This window comes from Lepeophtheirus salmonis, chromosome 10, assembly GCF_016086655.4.
Source record: "Lepeophtheirus salmonis chromosome 10, UVic_Lsal_1.4, whole genome shotgun sequence".
NCBI lineage: Eukaryota > Metazoa > Arthropoda > Copepoda > Siphonostomatoida > Caligidae > Lepeophtheirus > Lepeophtheirus salmonis.
The window spans coordinates 11,285,210-11,303,157 of NC_052140.2; the positions used below are offsets into that span (position 1 = coordinate 11,285,210).

A 17,948-nucleotide genomic window follows, 5' to 3' on the forward strand; every position below is an offset into this window, starting at 1 on the left:
TTTCTTTTATTAAAAAGACGTCAGTCTTCAAGGCAATACTTGGAAATAACTCCCTCTAGGTCGTGTTTATTTTAAAATTTCGTGAACCGATATAATTAAACGTTTCCCTTCCAATTTGTCGAGTAACATTTAGATCTCCTAAAATTAAGATATTTTTCTCTTTTATTCCAGAAAATATATATATTTGAAAAGAAGTCAACTGGCTGTAAATTGCAAAAACTCTGAGGGCTTCCCCTGAAAGGTCAATGTCAACCTTTATGTAATTACCATTCCTATCTGACACGATAAGCACTAGTGAAAGAAAAATCAAAAAAGTTAAACTCCTGGAGATGAAGGGAGGGAGACTGAGGGGGGAATGATAATTTTTTTTATTCCCTGAGCCTCGTATCCAGTCAGTACATAATGTCAGGAAAGCTTGTAGCTTTCAAATAATTGGATATTGAAGACGCCCTTTTCTGAGTTTACATTATAAGCTAGACATGACAGTCTCATATTGGACTAAGGGTGGATTGTTGTGGTTTTTGTTATTCAGTTTAGTTTTTCGGAGGTTTATTTTTCCTCGTAGGTAAAGAGTTACTCCTTGTGGATGTATTGGACCGTCTTGGCCAAGACAATGCCATCAACACTTCATTTATGGTCTTTTTTATTTATTTATTTTGAGCCATCTCCGGACCTTCTAAGAAATCAGTGTCGGTGAGCGTATTGTGGCTGGATTCTGAGTTTGGGAAAGTTTACAAGTCATTAAGGGGATCAGTTATTGTTTACTCAGAATCTGTTTTTTCATTAGCCTCTTTAGTTGGAGATCTTAAAAAAATCCTCTACAGTATTACAAACCTCGTTTGGTTAACTAATAGGATGAGACATTTTAATGGTTTTAGGAGCACTTCTCTCTGTATTAGTCTCTCCATCATTATTGGATTTTAATTCCTCTTAAAGATTTTTTTGAGTACTTCAATCATAACTCTGCAAATTCGTTTGTTTCGGTTTTGTTTGTGTCAAAAGGGGAACAACAGTGTCCTGCGGATCAGATAATCTTGGTTTTTTGAAAATTTCTGTATCTTCAGAAGCAGTGATAATATTCTCTGTATTTTATTTTTTTAACTTTTAAGGCTCGGGCGTATGAAGTCGTGAATCCATTTATTTTGTCATCCCCTTTAAGATGATTCAATAATAAATAAATATTCTTTATATTCTCTTATCAAAGCCTTTTCCCTGTAACATATCTTTTTTGAATGGTTAAAACAGAAGCAGTTTGAGCGATATATATATATATATATTTTAAAGAAGTTAATTAGAAATGTTACTGTTGTACTTCATCTATTTCAATTTTATAGAAAAAGAAACAACGAAGCAAAAAAAATGGAACAAACTTATTATAATTGCCGTCTCCAATATCGAGATAGAAACAGAAAGTATGACGTCCTGGCAAACAAACTTGTACAGGATATCCGTCATTGTATCAATCATGCAACGCGGTTTATGTATTATTAGCTAATTAGTAGATAAATAAAAAGAATAAACCAATTAATTGTCATATATACTGATGCAACATTGGTGGGCGTATTACCCATAGCATAAGGTAATATGACCCAATTACCAAAATTGGCCTCTAACTTAAAATATTTGTGTGTGTTAAAATTATGTGCTATGGACTTATAAATAATGTTCAACTGTGAAAGTTCTAGCTATAGGACTATACTAGATTAAAAATTATAGGTTATTTTGAAAAAGTATCTTAAATTGTTACCCCCTACTTTCACAATGTCTATGTAAGCTTCCGACAACAAACTTGAGCATCGGATGACTGCAAATGGAAACTATCCCCATCTGTCATATTTAAGTTTATACAGAAGATTATTTTTCAAACTTTATTAAAAACTACTTTATGAAGACATTGGTACAATAATTAAGTTAATTCCCAGTAATTATAAGTGAAATCGACACTTTTTATTCAATATGACCTCCCTCAACCTCAATAAGAACATCTTCCTGAAGGCCACACAAACCTAACAGATGTAACAATCTGACAAGTAAGCACAAGCAGCCTTTATGGCGGACTCCAGTGATCTCACAGACCCGTGAGATTTTTGTAGGTAGCTCCCTCGGCCTTAGCCTAGATGAAAAAATCCAAAAGATTCAGATTTGCAGAGCTGGGAGGATTCTTTACTGGATTTTTAGCAACGTAGTTTTTGACACACATAATCGGATTATTATAGCACTTCTTATAAAGCACTGAAATGAGGCAAATAAGGTTCAAGAGTTTCAATGAAGAAGCTGTGGATGAAGGTTGTGAACTCTCTTTATTTCTCACTAGGTATTTCATTCCAGTATAAACTCTCTTTATCAAACTACTCAGGTGTTTTTGAAGAATACAATGATGCCTTATAGGATATATACTTCATCTTCCATTGTTTATTTGAGGTAATGGAAGATAAAATAACATATTTGGATGTTAAAGGACATGAATGATACTTCCATTAAAGGAGATGAGATCCACCTAGTGAGGCAAGAGAACTTCTTTTTAAAAGATGAGATCCCTGAACATCAAGGATATCCAAATTGTATAGCAAGTGTCTGATATGAATGTACACAGATCGATATACCCAGATTTTCTACAAAAAAATTTGTCTAAATCATCCTTATTGTCTTAAAAGTAATGGATTTGATGTATTTATTCAGGCTAAAGTTTACCACACGAAAAAAATGCTAAATTGCATTTATTCATCCTTCAGCCATTGATGCTATTTCATTGAATCAGGCTTTGTTGCGCTTCATATTATCTCTTCCTTAGATAGTATTGGTGCCATTCATATTGCAAGGGAGGTGCTTTAATTTCAATTTTGTTTGAGGCTACCTCCAAAATATGGAGACAGTCTATTTGAGTCCGAAATGCTTTGTATCAACTCAGACTATACCACCTGTACATACTCTCTGAAGTTTGGTCATTTCCTTAGTTACTAAAGATATATGAGATGATCCTAACCATAAAACATACCTTCTAATCTCATTTTCTTAATCTTGTATGTACATTTACTTTACCACAAGTATCTAATATTATGATGATCGCCAGTGGTGTCGCTAACCCCTTTGGGATTGGGGCCTCAAGCTCTCCCCCCTCCCCCTTGAAAAAATCATATATACATAAAATAAACGTATTTATATAAATAATTATATTAGGGTGGTGATAATTTTTTGAGGTCAAATGATGAAAAAAAAGTGAGGAAGATGTCCTATTAAATCTATTATGAAAAAAAAATCATACCCGCATAATTAAAAAATTAAAATTTAATAATTTTTCGGTCAATAAGCTAAAAAACTATAATATATTTCTGGTAGACAATACAGTTATTGATCTAAAATAACATCTTAAGATTTTCTAAAGGGATATTAGCATGTGAAGTAAAAAAATAAATAAATTTACTGGATAAGTATTCAAGGATAGCTTCTTGTGGCCTCTCATACGGGGGAATAAATCATTGATTTTGGTAGTGAGGACGGTTTATCTTGTGAAAGCGAACTTCAAGGAAGTGACGGTGTAGTTTTATACTCCCATCTTCCATATGTAGGCTCGGATATATTTCTCGTTTGTATCATCCAAATTAAATAGGCCACCCATTTTTTTAGTTATTTTAGATTTTTATTTGTCCTGATTGATTAAAAATTAAATAAAAATTATCTGCAACTAAAAAAAACTTAGTTCAATTTTAAAACTAGTTGTCTTCCTTTATATAAGATAAAGCAAAAAATCGTTCAATTTCTATAAAGTATAATCCATCATAGGTAGTTTTTATTCGCCGACTTATTTTACCTGAAATTCCAATACTCTTTACTTTTCTTATGAATAATTTTAACATCTTTTTAAATACACTATTATGCATGAAACCAGAACAAATAAAAATAACAATTGTCTTTATTTTTTTACCATTACACTTCCTTATATTATTGAATTATAAAATTTTTAATTTTAATTCATTTAATAAGTAAGTATTGTTGTGAAAGATAAAGGAAAAAATTGAAGGGAAAAATAGTATTTTTGTTTAGAAGAAACTACAATCTATGCCTGAAGTGTTGATTGGTCGCACAACTGAATTTTTATATTGATGATTGATGCCACTACAGATTTTCGTCGAAGTTATAATCAATAAAACCTACATGGTACAATCAATATAAGAAACCAAATATTAAGCTATATTTTCAATATTATACTCGTATTTACCTATATTCATAACTCTCATTAATTATTTTGCCTCTACATTATAGATCTTCTTCATATTCCATGAATAATTACTCATTGTAAAAAGTGAATAATAAATATAATCAAAGAACAGAGTAAAGATACATTAGATCCAATATTCAGACCTGTATTTGAGTCGTCCTTTTCAGTGCTCGGGTTTAGTCCTAGTGCTTATGCTCCGAGTCTTTTGGTTTTGAGTGCTCATATTACGAGTTTTTCTGATTCCGAGTTCAAATCCTCATGCACTGGGTCCATGGGCAATAAGTAATGTCCAAATCTACCTGTAGCCTCATCTAAGGCATGAAAATAGACTATTGCATAAGTTTCTTAATTAATATTTGACACCACTAATTTACTTTAGGAATCCATTGACTTTCTGATGGTTTAGTGGGAATAAAAGTTTAATGATGAGAATTTCCGCACAAAAAAAAAAAAATATACCGTCTGGAAGCACTCTCCCTGATTCAGGTAACAACTGCAAAAAACCTCGTTTATAATAACATTTTTTGCACTCTGGTCATATTTCAATAACTCTATAATTTTTGCTTCGCCCTCTCCTTGCAATCATTTTTCTTTACAAAAAGGACATCCTTTCCTATGATATACTTAGATAAAAGAAGACATCAATAAAAATAAATTCTATTTTTTTTTAATATATATCTAGCGATTTATTATTCTAAAAATACCAGTCAAAACGTAAGAGTTGATAAATATTTGTGATATGTTTAAAACACTCGAAGAGTAAACATTGCAAAAAAAATCTTGCGTGCGGTATTTCTTGTAATTGGTAATCTGAAAAATGTTTTATTTTTATTTTCTAAAGCTATTTTTATTCTGTCATTCTTAGTCAGAGAATATTTAAGCATCTATTTACCAGTTGTGCATGTTCTCGTGAAATACAAAGAGTAATACTGAAGAGAGGGTTATAATTGTAAGTCCTTTTTGAAATCAGTGTCGATTGAAGATTGACAAGAGAACAATTTCACCCAAATTCCTTGTTAGATTTTTGTAGAATTTATTTTTATATTCTTTTTCTTATAGCAACATGTAATTAATCTAATGAAAAGTCATAACAGCTCTCCTAGAAAACATTTTTCAAACTGTCCGTGTTAACATGTTATCATACACTATCCAATGAGATAGTTATTCTGAAGATTTTATAAGGGCAAACATTTTACCAAAGTAGTTGAAACTAAAAGAAATATTGTTAACTTTTGGCACAAACAATGAACATTAATAACTTTAATATCAATAATAAAAATGTCGATTATAATATTTTTTAAATATGTTTTGATAGGTACAATAACGCTTTTGGACCCTTATTAATTGAGGTATGCAGGTTGGGGATTTTACATCTCAAACAAGTTTAGAACTCAAAATACAGGGTTGATCTTATCTAAAGGTACATATGTATATATATCTAAATCTGGCCTCCTGGATCACCAGATCTGAACCCCTTGGACTACTATATTTTGGAAAGAGAGTCCAATCAACGTGCACATAACATTGTGTACTCCTTAAGGTCTTCCATTCTCTAGGCAGTGGCCACAACGGACAAGGAGTTTCTCGTTGAGGCTTTTGTCAGATAGGAGGCTGTGGTTGAAGCTGGAAGCGGTTGGTTTGAGGGGTTTGCTTTACTATGTATGAGGAAAATATTTTTCAATTGCATAATTAATTTTGGGAAATAAATTGTAATATACTTTATTCTTAAATTTTCTGGATTTAAAATCACCACCCTATATTACAAGTATTAGAATAAGCATATGCATTCATGAGTGTGATATACTTTGCCCAACAAATTATTCAATTTTCAAGAAAAGGCCTTAATCTTTTTTTAGTATAAGTACTGGGATCACCCTAACCTTGATATATTGAGACAAAAATTGTAAATTTTTGCATTGGTAAAATATTTTGATGATGGATATTCATGCATCAAGTTACCTATGTACATACCTAGTAATTCGCAATATTTTTAATTAATTAAACTGACATTCCTATCCCTAATTCTTCAAAAGAGAAGATTCTTATTAGTATTAATGATTAAGGCTTGTATTAAATATATTTAAATATACTAATGAGAATAGATCATTATGGTTATTTTAAAGGTGTTTCGTAGAAGAATGAACCAATTTTATTGTCTGGGAGAACTACATTGTGTCCCTATCCCCTCTCTATTTCTTAAATCTGGGGTCATATCGATCCTTAGGGGCTATGTAGAATAGGGTGGACCATTTTAGGGGGGTAAAAATACTTTTTTAGAAATTGATAAATGGCTAATGATAGAAAGTTGATACGTATAGTTAAAAAACCGTATGCAAAATTTCAGCTCTGAAAAATAATTTTTTTTAACTGCCGACACTCGATTGAAATGTGCTATGCTTTAATTTTGCTAAAATGTTTATTTTTATTTATAAAAAATATTCAATTAAAACAGATTAGTTATTTTTTTATGGGTTATTTCTAACGATATTGATAAGTTGCTTCATATAAAATATCTTATTTTTGAGACAGAAATATAATTAAGAACGAAAAAGGTGTTAAGTCCAAATAAATCCATAAAAGAATATTTTCCTGACTTTATATACATAGGTAGTAATACCTGTTTTGTTTTGACGAACCGAATTTTAGTACTTTTTTAACAGCAATTTCTAGAGCAAGTCTCGATTTTAAGGAACATTTACTCAATGCCTCGCAATTTACACGACATATAGAAGACGCACAATTTATCTTTATTTAAGGTTCCACTCCATGTAAAACTAGAGCTGACGACAGCTCTTTTCATGAGAATAAATTAAAGTTAAATTATTATTCGTACATTTTTCCCAATATGAAGAATAACAATAACTTATCAATGTAAGTAACCCTAATATTTGGAATTTTCTTTAATTCCAATAACACATGTAGATATAACATTATTTAAATAAACGATTATATACAATAAAAATCTAAAATCGATAAACATAATTTACTGAAAAGCATTGTATTTTTTAGACTCAAGCAAAGATATACGTTCCCTTGATGAAAGTTTTGGAAATTATAAAACCATCCTTTATCAACGTCGTTGCAACAATATTTAGGTGATGCTTCCGTCACGTTTTACCTACTATTTCGACAGCTTGAGTATGCAAAATGACCGAAAAGCTTGTTATTTGATTCCGAAATCAAGGATATATCTTTTATTTCTTCTTTTCGGTAGAGCTAATTAGCAAATTTTAAACTATTAAATGAATATTCTTGCTTTGAATCAAAATAAATGTCTATCAATGACAAAGAAATATTTGCGGCACTTTCGTTTCTTCTTCTAATACTAATTCTCCTAACTTTATTCTTGTCCATGATATTTTTTTCGTTTGATTAATCGATAAGTCCAATTTCTTCCCATACCGACGTAGATAGGAATCCTGCCTCTCTATCCGACACACCTGCCCACTCACAGGCTTCTGTATATGAAGTAATTGAAGTCAAGATATTTTGTCATTGAAATTACTAATTGGACTTTATAATTTATTTTGGCATTATGCTCTTAAGTGTCGTTTTTGGCGGTAAAAAATCTTTGTTGTGACTATTACTTACGATAGAAAATGCATACATCATCTGGGTTTGGTTGATCAAGTGAAGGGAGTTTTTGGAATGTTTGGAAAATTAATTATTTTACTCTATTTTTCCTAATTACTCTTTCTTCCAGGGTAAATGTTATTTTCTTGTTGAGAACACCCATAAACATTTTTCTTTTCTAACTTTTGTTCCATTGGAGGAATTTCTTAATCAATGAACATTCACATAATGAAAAATATCTATTTTGCAGTGTGAAATATCAAATAAATTATGGGAATCATTCATAAATGAATCAATCTTTTCTTGGTATCTTCTTGGTGAAAGATCTCATTCAATTTCTATTTTTTTCATGATATGATACTATCTGATTTGCTATTCTTTTTGTACAAAAGGTAGGGATTGAAGCTGTTTGGTAGATATTTAGGACTTTAATAGTAACAATTTTACTTATTTCTTTCGTATAAGGTTCTATTTTAGTTAAGGATTTAGATTCTACCTTATGTTATTCAATGCAATTGATCACATATTCATTTCTTGTCAGTTGAGTTTCGCCTAAGTCAAAAAACTTTCAAAAAGAGGAAAATTGTATTATGCGCGAGTTGTTTTTCCATAGTAACTGATTTTTGAAGTACGTAATTACATTGTTCTAGTACGTATTCAGAAGATATAATGTATCGTATTGTTAATTATTACTATGTTAATTGATCAAATGTCTCTTGTTAACTAGGTGGTTTTATTAGTATATTAAAAGGATTTGTTGAATATGCAATAGCATTAAAATAGTATAAAATTATTACATCATTATATATTTTTACTTTCTTCTGAAGCTTTAAATATATCTTCATACGATTTTATTTGAAGAGATATATACTTAATTAAACAATAATTCTATATCAAATATCTTTCAAAACTACATAACAAAGAACCCACAAATTAAGTCTGAATTGTCTTCTTCCTATATACTTTTTTTATTCTTTATTAGCTGAAATGGGGGTAATAAGAGAATCTGCAAGAGATAAGTGAGATTTACAAAAAATTATTTACTACCGTTAAAGCACCTTCGACTTCTAACGATTCACTTCTTTCTCGTTTGGGCAGAACGTTGATTAATTAATAATATGTGGACTGTAATACTTTCTTTAGATTAATTATATTCTATTGTTATCACAAGGGATTTAAATTGCACATTGATAAATATACTCACTAATGCAAAAAGAGTCAAGAGAATACTTTTTAATGTTCCTCCAATCACAACCCAGTGCTGCCGTATGTATATATACATACACCTTACCCTACAAAACACTCACTTGTTTACGAGTGAACAACTACTTACAAAAAAAAAGTTTACGATAGATAGGGAATACGTGGCTGAAAACATATTTCGAAGGGAGTGAAGTGAATGAAAAAAGTTCCAGAATTGATGGTCTATAGTCTTTAAACTTTTTTAAGCAAGAAACCAATTTATTCACACTATTATAAATGAATTTTTCGAATTACTATATTAAAAAAAATAAGTATAATAAAATAATATGAGACATTGATATTTCAATCCCGTTTTGGCAGCTACAAATGTTTTCCCATGGCTTCTATGCTTATTTTTTTGCATAGCATTGAAATATAACTAGCCATATTCGATTATCTAACTTTTTGGTTTTTTGGCCCACACTAATGTAAAGGGTTATATCCGTCATTAGGGTCTATGTACAAAGATGTATCCCTCCTAGGAGGAGGGGGGATTTTGAAATTGCGAACATTACCTATTGTCGACGATGAAGTCAAATATTCCAGACAGTCTCTTATTAAATATAACTAATGATGAAAATCCTCTGTACAATGGACATGTTATAGAAAAAGAAACTGAGAATCAACATGGTAACCCTGACAATTTGAAAAATGTTCTGGATGAGAGAAAGACTAATACTCAGGATGTTTCATTAGATCAGCTACAATCAGCTCAGACAAGGAACTCTGGAAGGTATAAAAGTGGGTCAATTATAAGGAATTATTATTATTGCAACTATTCGTTTTTATACAATGTGCGTAAGCTAAAATGAATCCGACATTAAAACTTAAATACATTCAAAAAAATAAACGTAGGACAATGAAACATTCATTGTTTGAAAGACCAGTCCTGAGACCTTCCCTTTTACGTCATATAATTTTTTGTAAACTAAGTCAGTTTTCGTATTATCGTCGAAGAAATGTAGAGTGCTTGATTTGATCCACGCAGTAGTTTCTGTTTGTGAAGTGCTCAAGATAGTGAAAGTGAAAAGGTCCATTGTTTTAAGGATCACGAAGGCGTTTGAGGCTGATGGTAACTATGACCAGAAGCTTGGTAGGAGGGGCTACAACATTAAGCGATTTGAGGAGGTCATGAGTACTTTGGGATACAGTATTGAGACAAATTCTGACAACTCGATGCACAAGCTCGCAAAAAAGCACAACGTTAGTATAGGGAAAGTAAGAAATGCTGTGAAAGTCATTGGCCTCAAGAGCTACAACAGCCGAAAGTGCAATGCATTATAGCAATGGTAAAGTCCACCAGATTGACGATGTAAAAAAACTTTTAAGTTGGATAAAGGGTATTTCTGGTCTTGGGCATTGTGGCCTCCTTTCTTACCAGATATAATCCCACTTAACTGTGAGATTTGGGTAGCCATTGATGTTAAGGCCTGTATTGTCCCCCACAGAAATACTGTAGGTCTGAAGGCTTCTATTCAGCGGGTGTTGATAGCCATGTCTGATGAGTATGTCATCAGAGAATGCAAGGCCTTTTAGCATCGTTTATAAGCTGTAATTGAAGCTAAAAGTGGACATTCTGAATTTTGTGTTTTTCTGTTAATACATTTCAAGGTGCTAACCTTAGTCATGTTTGAGCTTTGGATTATTTTATGCATGATTTTTCGCCATGATACATTTTTACTTACACAAACATACGGAGGTTTCAATGTGTTCCTTTTGATAAAAAAAGAATTATAATTGACAATGTTTGAACCATTTATTTGAATATTTAGAGGTAATGAAATTTTACATATAAAACTCTGAATTGGTTTTAACATTAGACAGTACAGCTTTTAATCAAATTAACAAGTTTTGTGGAATATCATTGCCAAGGAACGTAGCTTATAAATATGTATGAACATTGAGTATTTATCTGTCTGTTTGTTAGTGTATCACCCCCAAACAATTTGACTGATGCACTCCAAAATTTTCAAATCTGTTATTTGTTACTTCGACAAATAAGTTTGCCTAGACTTCCAAATAGATACTGAACCTAATCAGCCATGTAAAGTTTAAATATTTCCACGCGGCTTCTTTATTTTTTGAACCTATGCCCCACGATGAAATTGGAGCATACTGGCGGCTCTTTGAAAGCTAAGCTCCCTTTGAACCTCATATAAGTTTTTCCCTGGATGATCTGTATTTTGTTTTTAATTTTCTCTGTATAAGAAGTATACCTATGTAAGTGGATTACTCGGAGTATTTCGACCGCATTCCATATTTTTATCCTATCTAATATATTTATATGGCACCTATCGTAACACCACGTAGTACTAAAGATAGATTCTAGAGCCTCTCTGCGTTAGTGTTGATGCCGATTGGTCAATCTTCTTTTGTTATTGAGACTCCAAGAAAAGTTGACTTATGGGAGAACTTCAAAACTTCCGTCTTGCTAGTGTTGACTACTAGACACGAGGGCTCTGAAAATGATTGGAGGTCCCCAAACACCACTCTCATAGACGAAGTGATCTCCTTCAAAGATCCCCTACAGTAAATAGTTAACTCATCCGCGTAAAATGGAACCATAGTGGACATTTCATTTTTGTAGATAGAACGTAGAGTTGCATGTAAATAGTCCAATGCTAGAAGGAAAAGGGTTGGAGACAAAGAATCTCCTTGCTTTCCTCCTCGAATTATCTCGAAATAATCTTCCTCACATAAGACGTCTTACCTTAGAAGAAGAGTATTTTAAAATAGCGGCTACCAAATGAATCATTTTCAGGGAAAATCCTAATCTTTTTAGCTGGGACAATATATATTTATGGGAGATGGAGTCGAAGGTTTATCTTTATCAATAGCGTCTTGGTTAAATCTTGGAATGTCTTCTGCTCGTCTTCCTTAAATAAACCCCTTTTGTGATTCCAGTATAATGGATGGAAGTACATGGACTATTCCATTGTTGATAATTCCAGTTATAATTTTGTACGAGGTATTAAAAAGCGTTATCGGTCTATAATTTGCTATATTCAGTTTTTCTATGTCTTTCTTTAGTATAAAAGTTAAAAAAAACCTTTCACTCATAAACTTTGGAATTATTTTATAGTTGATTTTCAAACCGGACCTCTTTTCATAATTCTTAAGATATTTAAAATCCCTTCAATTCGTTTAGTTAATTGAGCAAACTTAGCTTCTAAAATCAATGTGATGCCGTCGGCATGCATATCAATTATTTGTCTCGATTCCAAAATCCACTCCAAACCCTTTGAATTTCTTTATTATCGAATCTCCAATATCCTTTAATGCAGAGAATATAGGAACTGAAGGACAACCTCGACGGCAAATCTTTTTTAAAGTAATTGGGTAACTTTTTCCATCTCCTATCGATATATTTGACGTACTATTGAAAAGAAGAGCTCTAATGGGAAACAAGTGGGTTTTTTTGGAAGAAGTATTTTAACTGCTTTCAAAATATTATTCTGTAGGACAGAATCAAATGCTTTGCTGAAGTCCGCAGTTTTAATTACACCAAAAGTTCTATCTTTACGCATAATTTCAACAGTAAGCTGTTCATTTCTTGAAATGTCTGAAATTTTCCTGCCCTTTAGGAAGCCGTTTTGTTCTTTGCTATGTTTGCCACTTAATCATTAATGTAGCCGCCGTTAGCTATGGGTTTCAGAGACTGAATGACAAGCTAAAATTTCCTCATTTCCGATCTACACTTGGATTATGCTTGGAACAGATTTTATGAATGATCACTTGGTGAAATTTTTTACAATTTTTAGTAGCTCAGCACATAGGATTTTTTGGAAAGGAACAACGTCATTTTCATCTACCTCCCCCAGTTATCCTTATGGAGGGGATTATTTTCCTTCACGCTTCCAGCAATGACTCCATGTTTAACTGTGGGAAATGTTTTGTTTTTCTCCACTAAAGAAAGCCGCAGACAATTACACGATACCCATTCCATGGCATTCGAGAATGTGTTTTACATTAAATTATAAGGAGGAAGCTGACAAAATCTGCGCCAAGTTCTTAAAAATATTGGACCTACCCATATCGTGGAAGAAGAGAATCATGGGTTAAATTTATAAAGTAAAAGATGGAAAGCGATTTACTTTGCAATTTTAAATATCTTCAGGATGTATATTCTTGAATGCTCCTTGCTACTTTGGAAAATTGTTTAACACAGTTATTTATGCTTTTGCAGTGCAGACTACCCTTCACAACGTATACAGGAAAAATTCAAATTACTTACCAAAGCAGGGGTAAGTGATAGATTCGTTACTCCTAAGCGTTCATTCAGCCTCAATTGAAATATTTCGAGCACTCCTACAAAAACTCGCTCTATAGAATGTCAGAGAAGATGACAGAAGGCGACCCTATCCGAAATGAAGAATTTAGAGCTATTTGGAGTTTGACTGATGCGAGATACTCTGTCTTCGACATAAGAAATTATGGTTTCTTCTTCTACTCTAACGTGGAAGTACACGTGGGGGATCTGATACGCTACTCCCCGTTATTTTCAAGAGATAAAACGACAAAACTACAACACGACGTTTTCCCCCGACTAATACGTTCCATATACAATTTAAAAAGTTTTGAGTCGTAGGAAGCCATATTTCTTTTACGACTCATTTTAATCATTTTTAATTTCTTTGTTTTTTACCATATCCTTTTACTTATTTATGGAACAATTGTATTAAATGTGATAAACTACTGAAGAATATTTCTATTATCTTTTGACTCACCGTGCTAATTAACTGTTGTTTTGACTTTTGTTTAGGGATTTATATGTAAACTCAAATGTTTATTTATATAAATAACTTTTATAAACTGATAAAGTTTTTTTGTGGAAAAAAAAAAGAGAGAAAGATGAAGAAGAGCCTCTGAATGACCTTGCAGGCCCAAAAAAATATTATCGGAACATGCTTGGTTAATTTATACGTCTACTTGCTAAATGCCAGACTGATCTGTTAGACCGTCTTGGATTCTGTGTCTAACAAAACCAAAAACAGACTTATAAAAATATAAATTACTATTCATCTCTATTATGCAAATTTTGAGAGATTAAGAGTCCTTTTTTTTTTTTTTTTTTTTCAATGGTCTTATAAGCAATGTTATAGAGGACATAATTAGCTTTCGATTCCTAAGAAAAACATTGTTCTAGTCACCACTATGAGCACACAGCCCGAAAAGAGGGTTGCCATTGCGGGATTATACTAGAAGACCATCTGGAAGCAGGCTGGGGCCTCAGAGAAGACCATTTACAATTTCTCCATGAGCCCCTCCATGTCAGTCAACCGCCTGAAGTTGGCATTCAAGACAAAGCCGAATTCCGCAATTGCTGATATGGCTAGGAAGATAAACAAGCCCATGTCAGTGGTTTCCACAACTTTAAAAAAGGCAGGAGGAAACGAGGAGCCTGTGGACTCATTGTGATCTTTTCTGATGAAAATACCTTAACTGTTGACCCTGTATTCAACAACCAGAATGATCGAGTAGTGAAATTTGGGAATGTAGCACTGCAGCACCGATTTATTACCATCAACAAACACCCTGCTTCAGGGAGGATGTTAGGACTGGTTACATTCAACTTGAAGACACTGATGAGTGTGTCAAAATTCTGGACACCAAAGTTATTCCATGGATCAAATCCATCGCTGGAAATTATCTTTGTGTTTTCCAACAAGATAAAGAAACTGTCCACAGACCCAAAAAAAAAAAAAAAAAAAAAATTGTTGATCAAGGCCCACATGGACTGCAATACTTTGGGTGCTAAAAGGGGTAAATAATAACTGTTGGCTGAGTATATTTGAATTCAAATAAATTAGTATGAAAATTTAGTATTCATTTGTATTTTAAAATTATTTTTTATATTTATAAATTATTTTCTAATTTCTTACTATTATACAAGTATAAGATAATTTTTTATTATTTCATGTAGATTCTAAATTTAAATCATAAAATTTGACTAGAAACGTAGTTTTTCTCAAAAAAGGTCATCCAGGTTAAGATCAACAAAGTTATCCCTTTTTTATTGATCAAAGTTAAAAATAAAAGTACTTGGAAATTTTATGTACATATTTATCAATCAAATATCACTTGTACATTGAGATATCTCTATTTATTCATCATAATAGGTCAAACTTTGACAATCAAAATGTATTTATCAAAAGGAACACATTCAGACCGCCATACTCTTTTGACTACTTACATAATATCTATGTAGAGCTATGTCTATGATCTTGTTAAATTGAAAGTAACAAAGGGAATGAACGTTCGATTTATAACACGAAGGAATAATCTCTATTCAAATTTTTAATAGTATATACATATATTTAATCTGTCTTACTTGAGTGGTTTTGTCACAAATGTGAAATGAGTTGATCACCATTCTTCCATAGACTTCCAAAAAATAGTTGGGATCTGGTGCAGACTCGCTGCCCATCAACTTTAAAATTTCTGCATACACATGTTCAACCAACTGAGAACGATTTGATGAGTGTAGAATATCATCAAAGTGATCAATCAGATCATAAAATCGCCGATATATTTTCTTATCACCATCCAGAACAATATCCGCCTCTCGTCCCCCGTTTCTCCTCATCTTGAGTAATAACCGCAGAGTAAAACGCACTGTATCAGAGGAGGGAGGTCGTTTAGACTCTACAAATAGCGCACATTCGTCACCATGAAACTCCTTATCCTTTTCAGCGCAAGACTCTGAGCAGTAGATGGAATAATTGCAGGAAGGACAGCTAAATAAGCGGTGTGTATACGTTTTTTCCTTAAAACAATGCTCACATCGAAGTCCTCGTGTGGCTGTTGAAGGGACGAATACAAAGGGCTCCGCCACAAACAGTATATCCCCAGCTGTGACTGTGTCTTTGAATGTATTAACCTCTTTAAGATATTGCTCATTTTTAATTATGAGCTCTGATGATGCCACAGAGGAGTCATTGGAGTTAACGATAGGGATTTTTGAGTACTTTTTCTCATCGCTGTAATTAGATATTATCCGAGTTTATTTTCTAATTATTTATTATTTTTCTTTTTGTGATACTTACATTAGTTTAGGATAAAAGTTCTCCGTCCTTGGCTGTGTTGGAGGAGGTCCTAATGGATGGTATTCCTTTGTAATCTTATTTAATGGCATAACTACTATTTAAAAATAAAAGAAAAACTATTTACACACCGCATGCATGAAAGAAGAGTAAGACACTTGGAAGAATAATTTATTTGGAAACTTGCCAATATGTTGTAGTACATAGATACTAGGTACTAGATACAGAAACTCCATGTTTAATGCAAAAGGAGAGAAGTGATAATAAAAATATCCATTTATATTAGAAATAAGTACATCCTATAAAAATGGAAATATTAATTAAATACAAAAACAAAGATATATAATTAATTACTATAAATATTGTATCATGCAAAATTTTCCTCCAAAAAGAAAAAAAAAAACTAAAATTAGTTGTAGTTGTGGAGTTCTTCAAAATTATTTTATCCACAGCTTAATAGAAGCTAATTCGAATTCAAACAATCAATGTTCGGAACACTGATAGGGGAAATGCAGCAGAAGCAGCGACAGCTGACAAGTAAATACAGAGTAAAGGTTATAGTTTGTGAGATAACCCCCCGATATATTTTTAATCTATGGAAAATTCATGGATGTATACATTGGAGAAAGCCATGACTCAATTGATGCTCTCCTTCAATATATGACTAATTTCTTAATGCAGATTTCACTCCTGATAAATGTGGCTGGCATTAAAGTGTATAGTAATTAGACTTAATTATTCATAAAGTATTCATGCAGGAACCAAATGAAATACAGAAAATTTACAAGGATATATAGACCACTTTTTGACAAGTGATAAAAAAAAGATACGTACTATCGAAAAACAGTATGCAAAATTTCAGGTCTGAAATATAATTATTTCAGCTGCCAACACTCAATTGACATTTTGTCTGTTTTAATATTGATTAAATGCTGACTTTAAAATATTAAATAGATAACGATTAGTAATATTGTTATGGGTTATTAATAATTATACCACCCATGAATAGATTCTGATATAATAGCATTTAATTGAGTAAGAAATAGAATCAAGAACAATAAAGGTTTTAGGTCCAAATGTATTCTAAAATAAATATTTTTCATACTTTATATCTCCGTATTTGTTTTGACAAGAAGTATTTAGTGCATTATAAAAACAATTACAACAGTCAATGCTGGTTTTAAGGGTATTTCATGAGAATCAATAAAAGTAAACATAGTATACCTTTTTTTTTTTTTTTTTTCGCCAATATGAAGAATAACAAAAGCTTATCAAAGTAATAATTATTTATTATTTAAGTTAATAATTCACGACAGACGAGCTTTTTTAGTACTTTAGGTACAATGTCTAAAATACTTGTTATTCAGCTCCAAAATCAAGGACACATGATCTTTTTTTGGTAAAAACTTATCAGCTCATTTTACAATATTAAATGACTCCTCTTGTTTTGAATCAAAATATATGCATGTTACTGAAAGAGGAATATGCTTAAAAAGCATAGTAATTTAGACTTAAATCATTCATAAAGTATTTACGCGTGAACCAATTAAAATGCAGAATCTTTTAAAAGGGTATTTAAGTATTAAAACGAGGGTTTGAATGCATGAGACAAATAAAAAGTATCATCTTAGGAGCATTGAAGACCACGAAGTGGTTAACATTCTTCACGCCCAAGTTCCAAAAAAAAAAAAAAAGGATTTTAACCATTCATCAGCATCACAATCGGCAAAACAACAGATGGCTTTAAAAATCAAGAAAATAAGTATTTGGACTACCCCACTCAAATTATTTATATACGAGGGTCGTTTGAGAAGTGTGTACACAGTCCAAGAGATGGCACTCCTGGCGTGCATCGATTTGATATCTGTTTGCCA

The 17,948-nt window shown here is 32.0% G+C and overlaps 1 protein-coding gene across 1 annotated transcript in view; it reads right to left on the minus strand.

Annotated features, from left to right (window-relative positions):
• The window catches only part of LOC121125482 (N-lysine methyltransferase SMYD2), a 30,466-nt gene extending 14,228 nt beyond the window's left edge, over window positions 1–16,238 (minus strand). The window contains exons 1-2 of the mRNA XM_040720675.2: window positions 16,078–16,238; window positions 15,363–16,011 (exon numbers count right to left, since the gene is read on the minus strand). Of these exons, the coding sequence (XP_040576609.1) occupies window positions 15,363–16,011; window positions 16,078–16,166 (738 nt within the window). The 5' untranslated portion in view covers window positions 16,167–16,238. The remainder of the gene's footprint in view (window positions 1–15,362; window positions 16,012–16,077) is intronic.
• Between the last annotated feature and the right edge of the window lie 1,710 nt (window positions 16,239–17,948).